General features: G+C 34.9%; 2 protein-coding genes across 3 annotated transcripts; one reads left to right on the plus strand and one right to left on the minus strand.

Moving 5' to 3' along the window:
- The first annotated feature begins 292 nt into the window (after nucleotides 1-292).
- LOC106134010 (uncharacterized) lies at nucleotides 293-13,731 on the plus strand. Of its 2 annotated transcripts, none has more exons than XM_060953533.1 (10): nucleotides 293-371; nucleotides 771-859; nucleotides 949-1,074; nucleotides 1,291-1,496; nucleotides 1,700-2,035; nucleotides 4,659-4,829; nucleotides 6,152-6,415; nucleotides 7,534-7,796; nucleotides 7,997-8,194; nucleotides 8,324-13,731. In XM_060953533.1, exons 1-10 carry the CDS (start codon nucleotides 365-367, stop codon nucleotides 12,673-12,675), a joined length of 6,012 nt encoding a protein of 2,003 aa, XP_060809516.1. In that variant the 5' UTR covers nucleotides 293-364; the 3' UTR covers nucleotides 12,676-13,731. The 2 variants fall into 2 exon arrangements, with proteins under 2 accessions (XP_060809516.1, XP_013189404.2); XM_013333950.2 differs by lacking the exon at nucleotides 293-371 and adding an exon at nucleotides 474-668.
- Nucleotides 13,732-15,073: 1,342 nt separating this feature from the next.
- Nucleotides 15,074-15,671, minus strand: LOC106135618 (prefoldin subunit 1). Its single transcript, XM_013336007.2, has one exon. It carries the CDS (start codon nucleotides 15,582-15,584, stop codon nucleotides 15,198-15,200), a length of 387 nt encoding a protein of 128 aa, XP_013191461.1. The 5' UTR covers nucleotides 15,585-15,671; the 3' UTR covers nucleotides 15,074-15,197.
- Nucleotides 15,672-16,347: the final 676 nt, after the last annotated feature.

Here is a 16,347-nt window from a genome sequence, read left to right on the forward strand (position 1 = left end):
TTCCGTCCAGAGACGGTACTTTTACTTTCACGCTCACAGAAACACGGCTGAAAGCTAGTTTGGGGTTTAACTATGACTACTACAATGATACTCATAATTTATGCCAAAGTTATGAAGCTACGTCATGAAGATTACATTATTGGTTTTGATTAAAATCATGCCAAATTGAGATAAAACAAAACAAATCCTACTGTACTCCTTATTTGCCTACTCCAGATACCATAGATATCATGGCATAGAGGCAAATTGATGAAACGGTTGATTGTGGTGGTCCAAACTTCCGTTACAATAGTAATCGTTTCATATCTCTTAATTGTTGTTTACTGTTAATCAAGCGTTTTGTGTATAAATAAAACAGAAGAAAATGGAAGGTAAATAATTTCATCTGCAAAGTACGTATAAGTATTCAGCATAAAAATTTAAAACAATCATATCTATGTGAGTGATACATTTGTATCTTTTGTAAACTGTTATGGCGTTTGTGTCTTGGTACACAACGCATTATTCTATCTTGGCTTCGTAACATAAAGATATTTGTGTTTATGGTGGTCGAATTGTTTGAAATAATTGCTCGTATTATGGAAATAAGTATTTCTTAAAATAAAAACGATTGAAAGTGACATTGCAGGGTTTTTAGGTTATGTTTCCATCTTTTATTGGTATTTTAGGTGGGTTTCAGTAAGACAGTAAACTAATTAATGCCTTTCGGTCGAAATAATATCTTTAAAATTAACATCTCATTGTCTGAATGAATTTGTCACAATTTTCAGACATTCAATCATGGTGGGAAGTCCCCAGCATCGCGTACTTTTGTTCCCTATTCAGGACTGCATTCAATCTTCTGGATTTTGACATCGAAGTAAGTTCTATTTTCTTATTTTGCGTTTTCTTTTCAGATATTTCTGTGACTTCTCCGGTTAGTCCTTGTTAATTGTTATCTTATTGTAGGAATTGGAAGAAGCACTTCTAACAGATGGAACAGAAGAATCGGCTAGTTCCCTCCTGACTGAACTGATAGTACGCCTTCTAAATGGTTGTTTAGGCAACAATGACATCTCCGCCTTTAATTATCAGGTAATTTATGATCCCTTTTTGATACTGTACCTAAAAATTATTTCAATCTGGACAAATCTTGCACATACATATTATACATTGCAAATATTTAGCATAATCTATGTTACCAATGGTATTCATTAATTAATTACTATAATTTGTGATGAGTAAAATGGATCAATTTTTATGTATTCTAATGAATTTAGGTAATACTATAATTATAAAATTTCATTACAGATGTATTTGAGGCGTCTCTTCAGAAGAAAATGTCAAGAAACAGGAAGGTACAACCCATTCAATACTGACATCGATTTTCAGTTTCTGCCACTGCGGACAAAAGTGGAGATTTTATATGCATTATGTGATTTCCGTTTAGAGGCAGAAGATGTATTTGATTTGTTCAAGAATCTAGAAGCTGAGAGTTTGAGAGTGGAACCACTGGGGTAAGTTTGTACTTTAAATATTTTACTAAAGCTTTTAATATTTTACAACTTAATATTGTACAAAGCTTTAAAATGTGCAAGAAGTTACTTCAGGTTTTGTTTCTCAAAATCTGTTAAAAAGGAACATGTAGAATTCTAATTAAAATCCTTGTTTTGTCCCTTTTTAAAAGATGTTTGAATTTACAAATTTAATTATTTAATAGATGGGATGACAACTCATCAGCTTACTGGTATTTTTATGGAACAAGATTATATAGAGAAGACATTATAAAGAAATCAAAAGGAAAAAATAAGAAGAAGAAGAGCAAAGAAAGCAAGAAGCGGGGCTGGTTTTATGGTGATGACTGGCTTGATGATGATGATACGGAAAGAGTGTGGCAGGTGGTGTGCTTCACAGAAGAGGACTGGAGCCACCTGACAGAAAAGTTTAGTAAAGCCACCAGCAAAGTTGAGAAAGAGCTGTACCGATCACTGTCACAGAACTTTTTACCAGAAATTCCAAGACTTTTCCAAGAGAAAGAGCGACTGCAGCGAAAAAGGTTAGTTTATAATGACATGTTATTCTGTCATAATCATACATCTTTGTCAAATTGTCAGTGGGTTTTATATATTCAGTAAAAATGAAGCAGACAAAGTCTTTAGAAACAGAGTTCATTACAAACCCAGAAATGCAAACATTTTCTTTTTATTATATTAGGGTAGACTTATAGGTATTTGCTTTTTTGCTGATCTGAAGATAAAGAAAACAGTCTTCTTCATTTCATCAATCAATACATATGCTTAATTTTATAACTTGGGATTTGCCTCGAAGCAGCAATGGGTAAGCAATTTATTACTATCAAAAATTCTATTCCATCATTACAAAACCTGTGACCTTTAATCTATGATGGTAAGCTCTGTCTGCCGAATACAAGATAAAGATGTGATATGTGTATGTAGATACTTTGAAAAAATTTTTAAAATTAATATTGTATATTGATGATATTGCTTTATTATGACTCTTTAAATTTAGGACTTATTATTTATTCATTGTCTATGAGTGATTGAACTGCCTTTATAGTTAAAGTTGCCCACTGTTTTATTTTTATTAATTATAATACTGCATTGCGATATTGTTTTTACTTATCCCTTTGTGAACAATATAAATGAAAAGTTTCTTCTTTTTTATATTTATAGGTATTTTAGTGAACCAGAATCAAATGTACTAGCAGTTTAGGCTATATCAATTCTCCAAATTTGTCATAAGGATGATATGGAAATTTGTCCAGTAAATAATTAATATTTTTTTATAAAGAAAATGATTCTTTAATGGATGTTTATGTTTCGATGCAACATGTTGCATTTGCGAATTCATCTTGAAATAGAACACGAATGCAAGCAAAATAATGTTAAAAGATACCAATATTTATACAAAGTAACAGAAATTCGTTTGTACATGTTGAAACTCCTAGATCAATATAATTTTTTTATTTTCATTCATAATGAAATTTCCGGGATACAAATCCTTTTTGTTTTTCAGAACCGTTAACGGAAATAGGTGTTCTATTCCCGAGAGCTAAGCAGATGGGTATCTCAGACTGCGAAATGTATTTTTTGTTTACTGCTGTGCAAGTGCGTAATCAATAAGTAGTCGTCATTAATCTGGTCGCCTTTACACAAAAAAAAAAAAACAAAATAATTCTGATTTTATTACGTTACGATTTACCTACAAATCACATTAAAGTTAAAATCTATTCAATAGTGTGACCTGTCCTTTAAAAGAGCGAATTACCATCACTTACGTTAGAGGGATTTCGATACGCTAAAAAGATCACTTATTTTTACTCAGTGCGAATTCAAAATTTCAATAGCTACCTACTATGCTAAGCGAATTAACGACTGTAAATTTGGTGTATATAAAAACCTATAGAATAGATTTACATTAAAATAGATTTATTTTCAAAAGTGAATACAAGATATTACTTATCACTTAAATCTAATTACAACTACTACATATATTGTATTGTTCAATGTTTTTAGTTGTTGTAAAAAACAGTGTTAGTACCATGGTGTTAGCGCGTGAAGGATTTCGTTTCATTTAACTTTTAATTTAACTATCCCATTTGTCATAAAATTACTTGATTGAATAGATTATGTTGTTATTATGATCAAATCTAAAAACTCTTAAAAGACTTATAGCTTTCATTTCTAAGTTGTCAATGTGTTTTTTTTTTATTTTAACCGATACTCTTAGTTGAGAGAAAGCTTCACGAGGAAACTAACATAATCACTATGATTCATTACTTAAGGTCCTTTTAAGTGTGGGGAAGGCAGACGGGAGTCGCTTTTTGAATAAGCTGACTTACCCACTCCAAAATCTAGGTCACAGACGGTTCCCGGGCTTGGGTTACTCTTCATGGGAGGGATAGTATTATTTACGTCAAACATAAAACACGCCTATCTCTCGGAAAGGTAGGCACAGACAGACAACATTTTTCCACTTGCCAAGACTACACTATCACAGTGGTCATAAAGTAAATTTTTGACGGTCCTGTGAAAAACGGTCAAGTCATAGTTATGAACCAGCTTTATTTTGGCTTTCCACATGGCACATGGCCTCTAAATGGTATCATATTTCAATTTGGACCAAATATGCAAAGGAGGGTATTTTTAAATTGATTCATTTGTAAGTAGTCGCTGAACTCGTGATTTCTGGAGACTGTTTTCTACAAACTGATTCGCGTCTTAGCTTGCGACACAAACCGTACGTAACTATATAAAAATAAGTCTGAACGTTCTTTGACACCAATTATGGCCTGACATTGAATTGAATCGCACAATTGCTGCAATTTGTATTCTATTGGAATTGGCTCTCGTGTTTCTACTGTTTTCATCCAATATGAAATGATACTATTCAACGTTATTTTCTTTAAGTCGAGGGTGTTTTTCGTTTTTATTTTGAAGAAGCAGTCATCTGCGAATAGATCATGAACTTCTTATTTGGATCTTTACAGCAATTACCCCATAGCACTAAGGCGAAATCATTCTTGCTCTGTTGACTAATTTTGTTTAGGTTCTTGATGAAATCATGCTCATCACATAACATATTTTTTACCTGGCAAACAGTTCTTGTACACGCAATCTTGATCAGTATGATAAAGTGTATAATTATGTTACTTAAAGGTTATTAGAGCTACTACCACGACGTACATCAAGCCGCGTACTTCAGAAGATCAAACAAAAGGAGGAAGAAGAGAAGCAGAGTACGCATGAGGTCAAAGAGGAAGAGGAGGACAGCAAAGAAACGCCAGACCTTGCACGCGAGAATAGAGCTAAGAGAAGGAACTTGATTCGGTGGGTACTTACTCAAATAGGAACAAGTGTGTACTTATTTGTTTTTGGGATTGTTGGAACTTTTGACGTGCATAGTATAAAATGTCGGTAAATTTTAAATTTCGATAACAAACATCAAACATAATACAAATCTTTCCGATATAGTGAAATATTTAGGACGATTTTTCATGAGGATTTTTCAAACTTTATATAGTTCTCTTTTGTTAGTGCACTGCATGCTTTATAACGCTAGTTTCTCTTCCAAGCTAGTTACCTACAACGAAGAAACTTCTTCCTTGTTTTTCTTCTGTAACCTCTGCATTCGATACGCGGTTTCTCTACAAAAATTGCAAGCTAATTTTTGTAGAAAAACCCCGTATCGAATAACTCGGAAATAAATCTTCCACAGTGAAATTTGACCCCTCTCTGGTTTTGGTTTGTTTAGTTTCCATATTTTTTATTTAATAGCGAGTATTGAATTCTTTAAAAAAAGTGAATGGAACGAGTTGCAAAAAAAGAACCCGCAACGAAATACGATGAGTAGTTTTAAAAAATACAAGTTTACGTAGCGACACACAGGGTGAAGTTACTTTGTTTTTACCCGACTACGGCCACGCAAAAAGGAGGGTTATGATTTTGATCTATATGGTTGTTCAACAGATTTCCTCATAACTCATACTTAAACTAATTATCATAATTAGAAGATTAACTCTTACAAATTAACTTTATCTCTTTGTAATATTAATAGCTTTTTCCTGCGTAAAAAGTGTTTGTCTATCCGTCTTTCATTTCTTCTCCTGGCTTTTAGTCCCGGTTGCATCCTCACGACTCTGGAGAGAAGCCCAGGATATGCTTTTGACCATGGAACCTGGATTGAGTGAGTCAGGTTATTACACGAAGCGTCTCCCGTCTGACTTTCGCAACCTTTGCAGGGGAACCTAACCTGTATTGGATTGATCATGGTTACACATCCAGTGCCACACTCGTTTTAACCAGGCACCTTACCGATTCGACCACCGACGCGTTTCTCCGCCTTTCACGTCAATATATAATTTAAAATTAACCACCTGTGGTCGAATAAAATAGGGTGGTGCGTGTACAGATTCGTTCGTAGTGAAAACGTCGTGAGGTAACATGCACATTATGGCGTCTGTAAGTTCCCATGCAGAGGTTGCGGAGGTCAGACGATAGTCGCTTTGTGTAAAAACCTGACTTAAATCCAGGATCGTGGTCTTGAGCGCACCCCGTGCTCCTCTCCAGGAAAGTAAGGATGATACAGGACACAACCGTGACTAACGGAATAAATATAATGATGATATGCAGTTTCAAATTTGTTTCTTTAGATCAAAGTCAGAGTCATCTGATTCTTCACAAAACACAGAAAGCGAAAAAGAAGAAATGCCTCAAAAGGTGTCAAAGCGGTCCAAGAGCCAGGACAAGCGGTCAAAAAACTCGTCGGCTACACAAAAAGGCGAGCCGCCACCAGAGCCTCTAATAAAAACAGGAAGAAAAACAAATAATTCGTTAGCGTCCGCTACGGGGCAAATCTTGATTTCCGATAATGAACCCGTCAACAGTACCAGGAAGAAACTTAAGACTTCGCAAATGTAAGTGTTTTCATATCTATACTAATATTATAAAGCTGAAGAGTTTGTTTGTTTGAACGCGCTAATCTCAGGAACTACAGTATGCAGTATGCAGAGATCGTGGCAAGTGGAAAGAGGTAGTCTCTGCCTACCCCTCCAGGAAAGAGGCGTGATTTTATGTATGTATGTATGTAAAATTAAGCATCATAAGCTTAAGGGCTTCAATGATGCCTAAAATAACTATTCCACGCGGACGAAGTCGCGAGCACAGCTAGTTGATTGATAAGTCGAATTAAAATACAGTTTGTTTTTCGAACTAGGAGTCCCAGAGTGACTTTGTTTTTTTAAGTGGCATAAGCTCTGAACAAACGTTTTGCGACGCTATGTTTAAGCTACTGGAATGCTATTGTTGTGTATATTTCATAAACTATTTTTTTAATGTTTCTTTATTAAGTAATTGTGCTGTAACATAAAAAAAATACCCATTTTCAGCACGACATCATGTATGTATGTATTGTCTACGTTCAATTTGCATTAGCTATCAATACTTAGATACTAATTAAATGATCGCTTCATGTTTTTGACTGCCTCTGTGGTGCAACTATAGTGCGCTTGTCTGTGACACAAAAGCTCGATTTTTTTCGGTTCGAAATCTGGTCAGAGCATGATGAAAAACTGACTTTTCCGATTTGACACACACTCTTTCCAACTTTGCTATTGCAAATAGGAAAAAAATACGTTCATATCTTGCCGGAATTAGCTCATACATAGAAGACAGACAAAATAAGTGGACTTTATAATACATACTGATTTATTATGAAATATAGTATCGTTCAATTAGTATCTCATGTCACAATTCTCGAATTTACTTTGAGGTTAATTCAATCAGTATAATTTGTCTCATATATATTATATATACATTCGTATCTAGATATATAAAAATCTTCTGTTACCGAGTGACTGACTAACAACCATAACCAACTGGGTTAACACGTAGGCTGCCATAGTAGATTTGCTAATACAAAGATTATATACCTGTCAGTCACCGGTGACTGACATGGCAGGCTATGTGTTAAGAGATTTGGAATGTTATATTTATCTTTACATGTTTATTAATGTTGCAATGTTTTTATTATCAGCTTTAGTCAAATGGATGAAGATGTACAGACTGACATGTATAAAGTCCTAGAACAACTGACTGCTCACGAAGATGCGTGGCCATTCATGGATCCTGTTGATGAAAAGTTTGCTCCAAATTACTATGCTGTAATAAGACGACCCATGGACTTAAAGAAAATGGAAGAACGCCTCGACAGTGGCTATTATACAGATTTTTCTTTGTTCAAGGCAGATTTCAAATTGATTGTGAATAACTGTCGATTATTTAACGGACAAGATAATGGTAAGACATCAAACATGTATAAATATTGAAACCACTTTTTGCTGAAGTCAGATGACCTTGTGGCCTTATGTCTGTTTCTGAGTCTGAATTACTATTTCTTTTCCATAAAACATAATTCCAAAACTTCTCTGCATTTCTTTACTTTTTTCTATAATACAATCTTCAAAATTATTTAACTCAAATCTGTTTTCATTTTTCAGAGTATACAATGATGGTTGATAATCTGCAAGTAGCTTTTGACCGCCTAACAGAAAAGTATATACATAGGTTATCGTCATCAGATGAAGAAATTGCTGTAGAATATCAGTTGCCAACACCTTCTCGAAAACATAAGTTAAAATCTAGTGAATCTCCCAATCGCCATAAAAGGAAAAAACGGAAATCTCATTCAGAAACAGGTAACAAATATTTGTCATGTAAATATTTAAAGTGCACAGAAAGGTACATTGATTTATGTTTTATAATATGTCATGTCATGTCTTCATGTCATGGTATTTTTTTAATGAATTTATTTTTTATATTTCCAGGTGAACCAAAATCAAGTACATCTGTTCAAGTACAAGAAACACAAGACGATGATCTCGATCTTAAAACATCAGAAACGAAGAAATCCAAAGATTCTCACAAAGACGGTAAAGGAAAAAAGAAACGAAAGGGTCATCGACATGGTAAACATTCCAAAAATCACAAGAAAGATTCTCATAAATCTGGCCATGGTGAATCTTCGAAAAAACAAAGAAAACACAACAAAAATAAAGATAAAGAAGGTAAGAAGTCAAAGAAAAAAAAGACTAAACATCCAGAGTCTGATACCGAAGAGATTATTAAGCGCGCGCCATCACAAGAATCTTTGGAAAGCTCTAACAGAAGCAGAAGTGCTAGCCCCTTACCATCTATACATACACCTTCACCATCGCCCACAGAACTTGACAAGCCTGAACAGGCAGATCAGTTATCTGATCCCGATTTCTTCAAAGACAAATATGATAAAATTAAAGAAAGAAGACGCCATGCTGCTAAAGATGCGTGGGAATCACTCTTTGATTACAAACAAAAGGCTGCAGACAAGCAAAATCTGCACATACCAGAAAAAGACAAGAATCAAAAACTGAGGGAAACAATTGAAAAACTTAAAGCTAAAAATGAAAAATACAAAGATCCATCTATTTTCAATAGTTTGTTTACACCTGGGCAAAGTAAAGTAGAAAAAATCTCTGACAGTGACAAAGATGCTAATAAGAATGGTGACAATGACTTCTCAGATAGCGATACCCCGAAAAGCAAAATGACTACTAAAAAGAATAATAAAAAGAATGCGGCTAAAAATGAATCTGCCTCTGAAGCACTGGAACAAGCTGTAAAAGATATAAGCAAGTGGTTAGATGACGCTCCGAAAGGATCAGCTGTAAGCTCGCCTTGTGACAGTCCTTCTCAAACAATATCTACGGAAGAACACGAGAATAGTCGCCTAGATGACGAATTTTCACAAGGTGAGAAAACTCTATTTATGAGGAAGGAAACACGAAAGCGCCCATCTTCTCGTGAACCGAAAATGGTTAAAAGAAGAGAAATTCAAAGAACTATTGATAGATTACAACCTGGTAAAGGTAAGGGAAATTTACTGACAAATATAAGCAACAAAAATTCTGAAAAACTTGAAGAAAGTGCCCCCCTTGGTTCACTAAATAAAACACGGGATACAAACAAAACAGAAGAATCTAGTCCAAAGCTAAGCCTTGGATCTGTGTTGCCGACTGTCGAATTTGCTCTTGGGAAAGATCACAACTTTACCGATGAAAATAAATCTGAAGAATTGAAAGATAATAGTAAAATGCTAGAAAATGAAAAATCTGTTCAAAAAGAAGATTTGACACAAGAGAATAAAAACGAAGAGACAATGGCACAGTGCACTAAGAAAGATGCTGAAGTTGAAACTGAAGCACCCATAATTACAAAACCCAGTCAAGAAAAAGCCACTCCTAATTTAAGCGCATGGTTCAAAGCATTTGGTGCACCTAAAAGTACTTCGACAATAACTGTTGTAAAGAAAAAGGTTGAGGATAACACCGATGTCGATGAAAAGGCAGAAAATACAAATAATGATAACAAATCTTCCAGTCCTAAAACTGCTACTAAGTATGATTCACCAACTGATCCAGAAACGCCAAATCCTGATGGAGGAGATAGTCCTTTGCCTAATACAATAGCGACACCTAGACAACGGCGCACCAGCACGGGAAGCTCTGTATCGGAGAGATCTTCTTTCAGTCAAGATCTTGATTCACCTAGACATCAAATGTCGCACACTTCGCCTTTGCTTCGTTCGCCAGCTTCTCCAAGAACAGATGACTTCCAAAAGATAACATATCCAATTATAAATGGCACAGTTAGAGCTGGATTTTATCAAGACACAACATCAATTAAAAGTAGTCCTGAAAAGAGTTGCAGTCCTCGTGAAGGCCCACAGTCACCGTATTCTCCATATTCCCAACATGTTTATGCATCTAATACTAATACTGTGTTAGGATCTACAACGCCGAATTATTTTGTAGACCATAACAAAAGCCCTATTGCAACATATAATCATAATAATCCACCTCCGTATTATGATGCAACTAAAGGACCCTTAACAAACAAGCCTACTGGCCCTCATGGAGATTATACTGCACTTGGCCCAGAATCCTATCAGCCAGCTCCTTTTGGTGGATCATTCTCACCAGCTCATACAACATATCCACAACCTTCATCATCTAATTATTCTCAGACTCAGCCCTCACCTCAACCTGTTACATCAATACAGACTCCATTAGTTAATACATCACAAATTATATCTGACTCTAAACCTTCTCTTTATCCTGTCAAGAAAAGAACTTACAATGAGCCTGAAATACCAATTGTGCCAACTAAAAAGATTGCAGACAACAAAGAAACTATAGCCCCTGCTCAAAACAAGAATGACTTTCAGAAAATCTCTCAGACTCATTCAATAACACCTTCTGTGGATGACATTGCACTTGCATTGACTGAAAAATCTGAATTGGCTAAATTAAACAGTTTGCGCGAGAAACAAAGTGCAATTGAGTACTTAGAACGAAGATCTACAGACAACAGAGAGAATAATACTTTTGACAACATTGAGAATATCCATGACAGTAAGAAAGACAATTATGACACTGCTAAACCTATTGGAATAACCAAAAAAGATAATGTAGACATGGTTAACATGGGGTACATGAATCCAGACTGTGACAGAAGAAGTAGTGGAGACATTGATTTTACTTCAACCCGTGATGTATCAAAAACATCCATAAATCAGCAAAAGGGTTATGAAGTTGAAGCCATTGCTATTAACCTTGGATTAAATAATCAACAATTGCAAAAATCTATGACACCAAAAGTCAGCACCAATTCTAATAATATACCTCTTGCACATTCACATGATCGCTCTGAGATGATGTCTCAAAACTTGGTTCATGCTCACCATAATCAATATGAAACCATGCCAACTGGTCAATCTATAAGTAATTTCTCTTTAAATGATATAGAATTGGCTAATAAAAAATTGTATACTTGTAATACAACATCAGCAGGTGCCATTGATTATGGTAATTGGAAAATGAATAATCCTGCTCGAAAACAAGATATGGTGCCACCTGAATATCCAACCAACTACAGTGCAAGCAGTTCAGAGAAAACGAAATCGGATTTAAGTGCCCCTAACCATAATATAGTACACTATAATAAGAATGTGCAAAATCAGCAGTTTAGTAACTATGTTGCAGCTCAGAGGAGCAACATTCAAAGGACACAGGAGCTGCAACAAAATTTGCCTGCTGAATTGAGAATCCCTAACCCAAGAGGTCTTCTCAAGAATGATCATATGAGTGTAACTTCCTCTATAAGTGATAGTGAATTGATTGCCAAAAATATTGATACACTTGCCAAATCTCAAAAAACTGATAAACTTGTGCAAAATCATCCACTGGTTAATTCTATTCAATACAAAGCGCCCTACAGCGCGCATTCTTCGCTTCCATTGGAAAGTCTTCGTAATTTACCCAAGATTCCGCAAATGTTAGAGCGTTACACCAATGAAGAGAGATATTTGTCAACCTTTGCAGGTGGTTCTGCCACTTCCTTATATCACCATGATAAGACTTTCCAAATGGCACAAATGTTCAATAAAAGCATAGCTTCTGAGGTGCACCCAGCAAGTACCTCGGTCAGTATATATTCCCAGCCACCTGCAGCATTGAGTAAAGACAACAGTATTCAAAAATCTAGCAGTATTTCTTCTACTTCTTCTGATTCAAAAGCCAAGAATAAAAGAAAACGAACCACAGACTCTAATAAACAAGCTCAAATTGTTGGTAATCAGGCATATCATACGTCGCCATGTGCCACTGACGTATTGTCTTCTGTTAAAACGGGTATGATGCCGAGTAGCGCATTCAATTTTGGAGCTTCCACAAATATGGCTTTAGGCAGCGGACTTTACGGGGATAATGGAGGATTTTCTATTGAGGATTTCCGAAATACAAATTTAATGGCAGCAAATTATATGGCAGCAGCTGTAGCACATCAGCAACAACGAAACAACGCCGAGACAAGTGCGGATAAACTGGTGAAACCGGCGCATCAGAATACCAGCCATCCTACTAGCTCATTTCCGTTCATAGGGCATTCCCAAGTGCGCGGCGGGTACGGGTACGTGGGCGCGGACGGGTCGCCGCTGTACCAGCAGTACCTGCAGCGGCACCAGGAGGAACTATTCCGGCAGACAGGCGCACAGATCATGGGCCTGTACCCGCCCGGCTACCCCGCTGGACTCGGCGTCCGGCAGCCCTACGACTCTATCAACAGACCCTCGTGGCTCTAGGCGCCAATCTAGAATTAGTTTTAAATGAAAACTCATTAATATAATCATAAATGTGACAATTATTGTTATAGGAATTGTAATTTATATTGTTTGTAGAATTTAAATAGCATTTTTGTGACTTTTATATTTATATTTTTTTATTATTTGCGATCATGACAACCTTCCAATTGCAATTTATTTTCTATAATTTTTGACAATAGCTTTTCTTTTTACAGTAAATTTGCGATCCCTGCCCGTTTTATAGAAAATATCCTCCGTGGCATCCCTGCCTGTTATTGATTGTCAACGAGCAGGGATGCCAACAAAGAACTTGCCTACTATGAAACTCAATAAACTATCACACTGGTATAACGTGTAACGAAAAGAAAGAAAAACATTTATTAGTTATTTAAAATGTATTGTTGTGTGTCCGAGGAAGAATTCAATTAAGATATTGCATTGGTTACTTTCCGTTTTATGCTCTTGACAGAATTGCTTACGTCTTGATTTGGGAGTTTTTGAGTTCAACTGGGTTAATTTTTCCCCCTGAAATTTATTATTAAATCATAGCATGTCAAACCAGTGTGACGTGTATCTTAAGCTTGTATAATAATTTAAATAATTAACTGCTTTTATTATAATTGGTTTTACTACCTGTGGTATCAGTGCTTATGTGAAGAAACCTAAGCCTGAAACTTAATTTAGTTCTATTAATATAAATTAGCAGTAAGCTAACTCGAACAAATGATTGTGTGCGTTTATGTACCGTACAATACCAATTTTGTGCGTTTATGTACCGTACAATACCAATTTTGTGTATATTTTTGTTGTAGCGTGCTTACAGATAATCACAATAAGAATTGTCTTTTGTCAGTTGTAAAGAGAAATCGCAATATCACTATCTAATAATATAAATATATTATGTAATTTAACGTAATTATCGAGATTTATCATTTAATTGTGCTTCTAAGCTTTGGCTTTAATATTTTACTCAAATATTTGCTTTTAAGGTCACATAAGTTGTAACTGTTATATAATACCTTTAAATTTTATTTTATAGCGTATTAATTTAGATTGTTGTGTAAATATTTCACTATTTTGTTTATTTTATTAGAATTTGACTTTATTCTTTAAGATTTAATTTTAATTAACATTAAGTTCAAGAATAGTATTAAGAAGTTTCTTTAAGGAATATTGAAAAAAACTTCTTGTGTAAAAAAGAAAATAAACATTTTCGAAATAGGTGGTTGAATTTACATTTTAGTTCATTTAGATATTAGAGGCGGGTTGTTATTGTGTACTTCAGTCTACAAGCAAAAGAGATCAGTGCAATAGCTCGCGTCGCTTTTTATTAAGTTGCCATAAAATCAATTTTTATATAGGTATTGACCATTAAAATCCAAATAAAAGATAAATCTGCAAAAAATCAAAGCACGCAGTTGTCATGCAGCCAATAAAGATTCTTCAATAATCAAATTTTCCCACTAGTATCGTCTAAATCACGCCATAATATTCTACTAATATTTTTATATGAAACATGGTGCAATATGAAAACATTGTGAACGACTGATGGTGGTGATTACCATCAGTTATACCAGTACCTACCACTTCTAGTCTTATTTCCGAATTCTATGTATTATACTTACATGTCGTTTGGTTCCTGCATCAATATAAAAAAAAGAACACCCCATCTCCTTTCCCATGACAGATGTCGTTAAAGGCGACTAAGGGATAGGCTTATAAACTTGGGATTATTTTTTTAGGCGATGGGCTAGCAACCTGTCACTATTTGAATCTCAATTCTATTATTAAGCCTAACAGCTGAATTTGGACTATCAGTCTTTCAAGACTGCTGGCTCTGTCTGCCCCGCAAGGGATATAGACTTGATTATACATTTGTATTTATGTAAGTTTAACTGCCCATGTACAACATTTTGTCTATCATTATTTTTACACCTGAACATAAACATAGTCTAAAATTTACCACTTACAAAGTGATGTAGAAATCCTTTGTTTTGCTCAGTACATATACTGTGGATAACATGCTCCTGCTGGCTTCAAAGGATAATAATTGACCTTTGTCTACACAGCATGAAAAGTATGTGTATCAAAATACATACTTTTAAAAAGATAATCAGACAGCCTGCAACCTTCCTTGAAGACCAAATTGCTTTATGGCAGATTTGCTTTACATTTACTAATTTACACACCTACCTACCTATGTAATTTGCGTTTGTATGTAAAAAAATGTACTCTCACCAATCTAATAGTAATGCTTAAATCTTTCCAAAGCTCTGGATGGAGGATCAGTCCACTTGACAGATCCTCATGTCATTAGTTTACTGAACCGAGTACAGCCCTCAACTGTTGAATATATGTAGCACATTGTGCCTTCTGGCGCTTAGTAAATAACACAAGGTAAAGGTAAGTTGTGATTTATTTAAACAATGCCATTTTGTGAAATTTGGACAGAAAAGGTAAGCAAATACATGGATTATAAAAAGATGCGACCTTATCACTACATATATGTTATCATTTATAAATTAATTCGCCTTGGTATCGCTCTGCTCCTTTCGTTGCTGCACCATCTCCCTTATATTGTCTTCACTTTCTTTGAGATTTTTTTCCAAATAATGTTTTGTGCCTTCAAGTTCTTTAGTGCGGCTTGTAAGTTGTGATTCTCTGTTTTTAAGATTACTCTTAACTTCATCCAAATCTGTTAAAAGAAACATTCTACCAACAGATTCGTAGGTTTTTGTACCAGGTGGTAAAGTACTAATCTCGTGTTGAGTAATATCTACATGTTGCATGTAGCGTTTAAGTACACTTATCTGAGTATCTATATCTTTAATTTTTTTGCTTGTTTCCACCATTTTGACTTGTAATTCAAAAAAGGCTTTTTTCAGTTCTAAATCTACGGGTTTTGCCATTTTCTCAACCTGCTTTCTTGCTAGGTATTCTCAAATTAGGGTGACTTGATTGATATTGACACTTGATATAAACCTAAGACAGGAGCAATTTGACATTTAACCAAACAAAGAGGTTATAATTTTTTCGTCTACGATTGCACAGGCAAAGATAATGCGGCCTTATCATGTAAATAAGGGGCCCGCCAGTGTGCCGTCAACTTGGTCTCACGGACTCGGACAGAATTTGAACGACTAAAACCAGATTGAATTTAAAGGCACACACCTGGTCTTAGTACATACTTTTGTTGAATTTTGTTATTCGAATTTTTCGTAACTCAACTAATATTTAAACAAAAATAAGTTTTCTTTTTACCCTTTCATAGTTAAATTAAGTTTTATAAAACTACATTACTTTTACTGTTTTCTGGACTGGGGACCTGACATCATACATTGTATAACAATAACAATAGAAATATACCAGATGCCAATGTTACGATCTCAGCTATAGATGTGTTTAGTAAGTTTGGTTTTTGAAGATTTGTTGCTTTGTTGTTATGATTTAACCAGTGGACCAACTCATGAAATTTTGCATACATAATAGTATGGAATATAGAGAAGGACGTATGTGATCACATCTGCTCATATATTTTTTTGCAATAACTCTTTAAGCATAGATTGTAAACACATGAATGTGTTTACAATCTATGCTTAAAGAGTTATTGCAAAAAAATATTGTTTCATTCGTTAAATTCCATACTGTCTGTCCGATCGGTCAGACCTAGGT

This window comes from Amyelois transitella, chromosome Z (assembly GCF_032362555.1).
Source record: "Amyelois transitella isolate CPQ chromosome Z, ilAmyTran1.1, whole genome shotgun sequence".
Taxonomy (NCBI): domain Eukaryota; kingdom Metazoa; phylum Arthropoda; class Insecta; order Lepidoptera; family Pyralidae; genus Amyelois; species Amyelois transitella.

Bases quoted from the DNA above. Each gene is read 5' to 3' on its own strand.
- LOC106134010 (XM_013333950.2), top strand. From the start codon at position 641: ATGTTTCCATCTTTTATTGGTATTTTAG. The intron at 1,075-1,290 runs GTAATTTATGAT...ATTTCATTACAG, and splicing joins TCTCCGCCTTTAATTATCAG to ATGTATTTGAGGCGTCTCTT. The intron at 7,797-7,996 runs GTAAGACATCAA...TTCATTTTTCAG, and splicing joins ATTTAACGGACAAGATAATG to AGTATACAATGATGGTTGAT.
- LOC106135618 (XM_013336007.2), bottom strand. From the start codon at position 15,584: ATGGCAAAACCCGTAGATTTAGAACTGAAAAAAGCCTTTTTTGAATTA.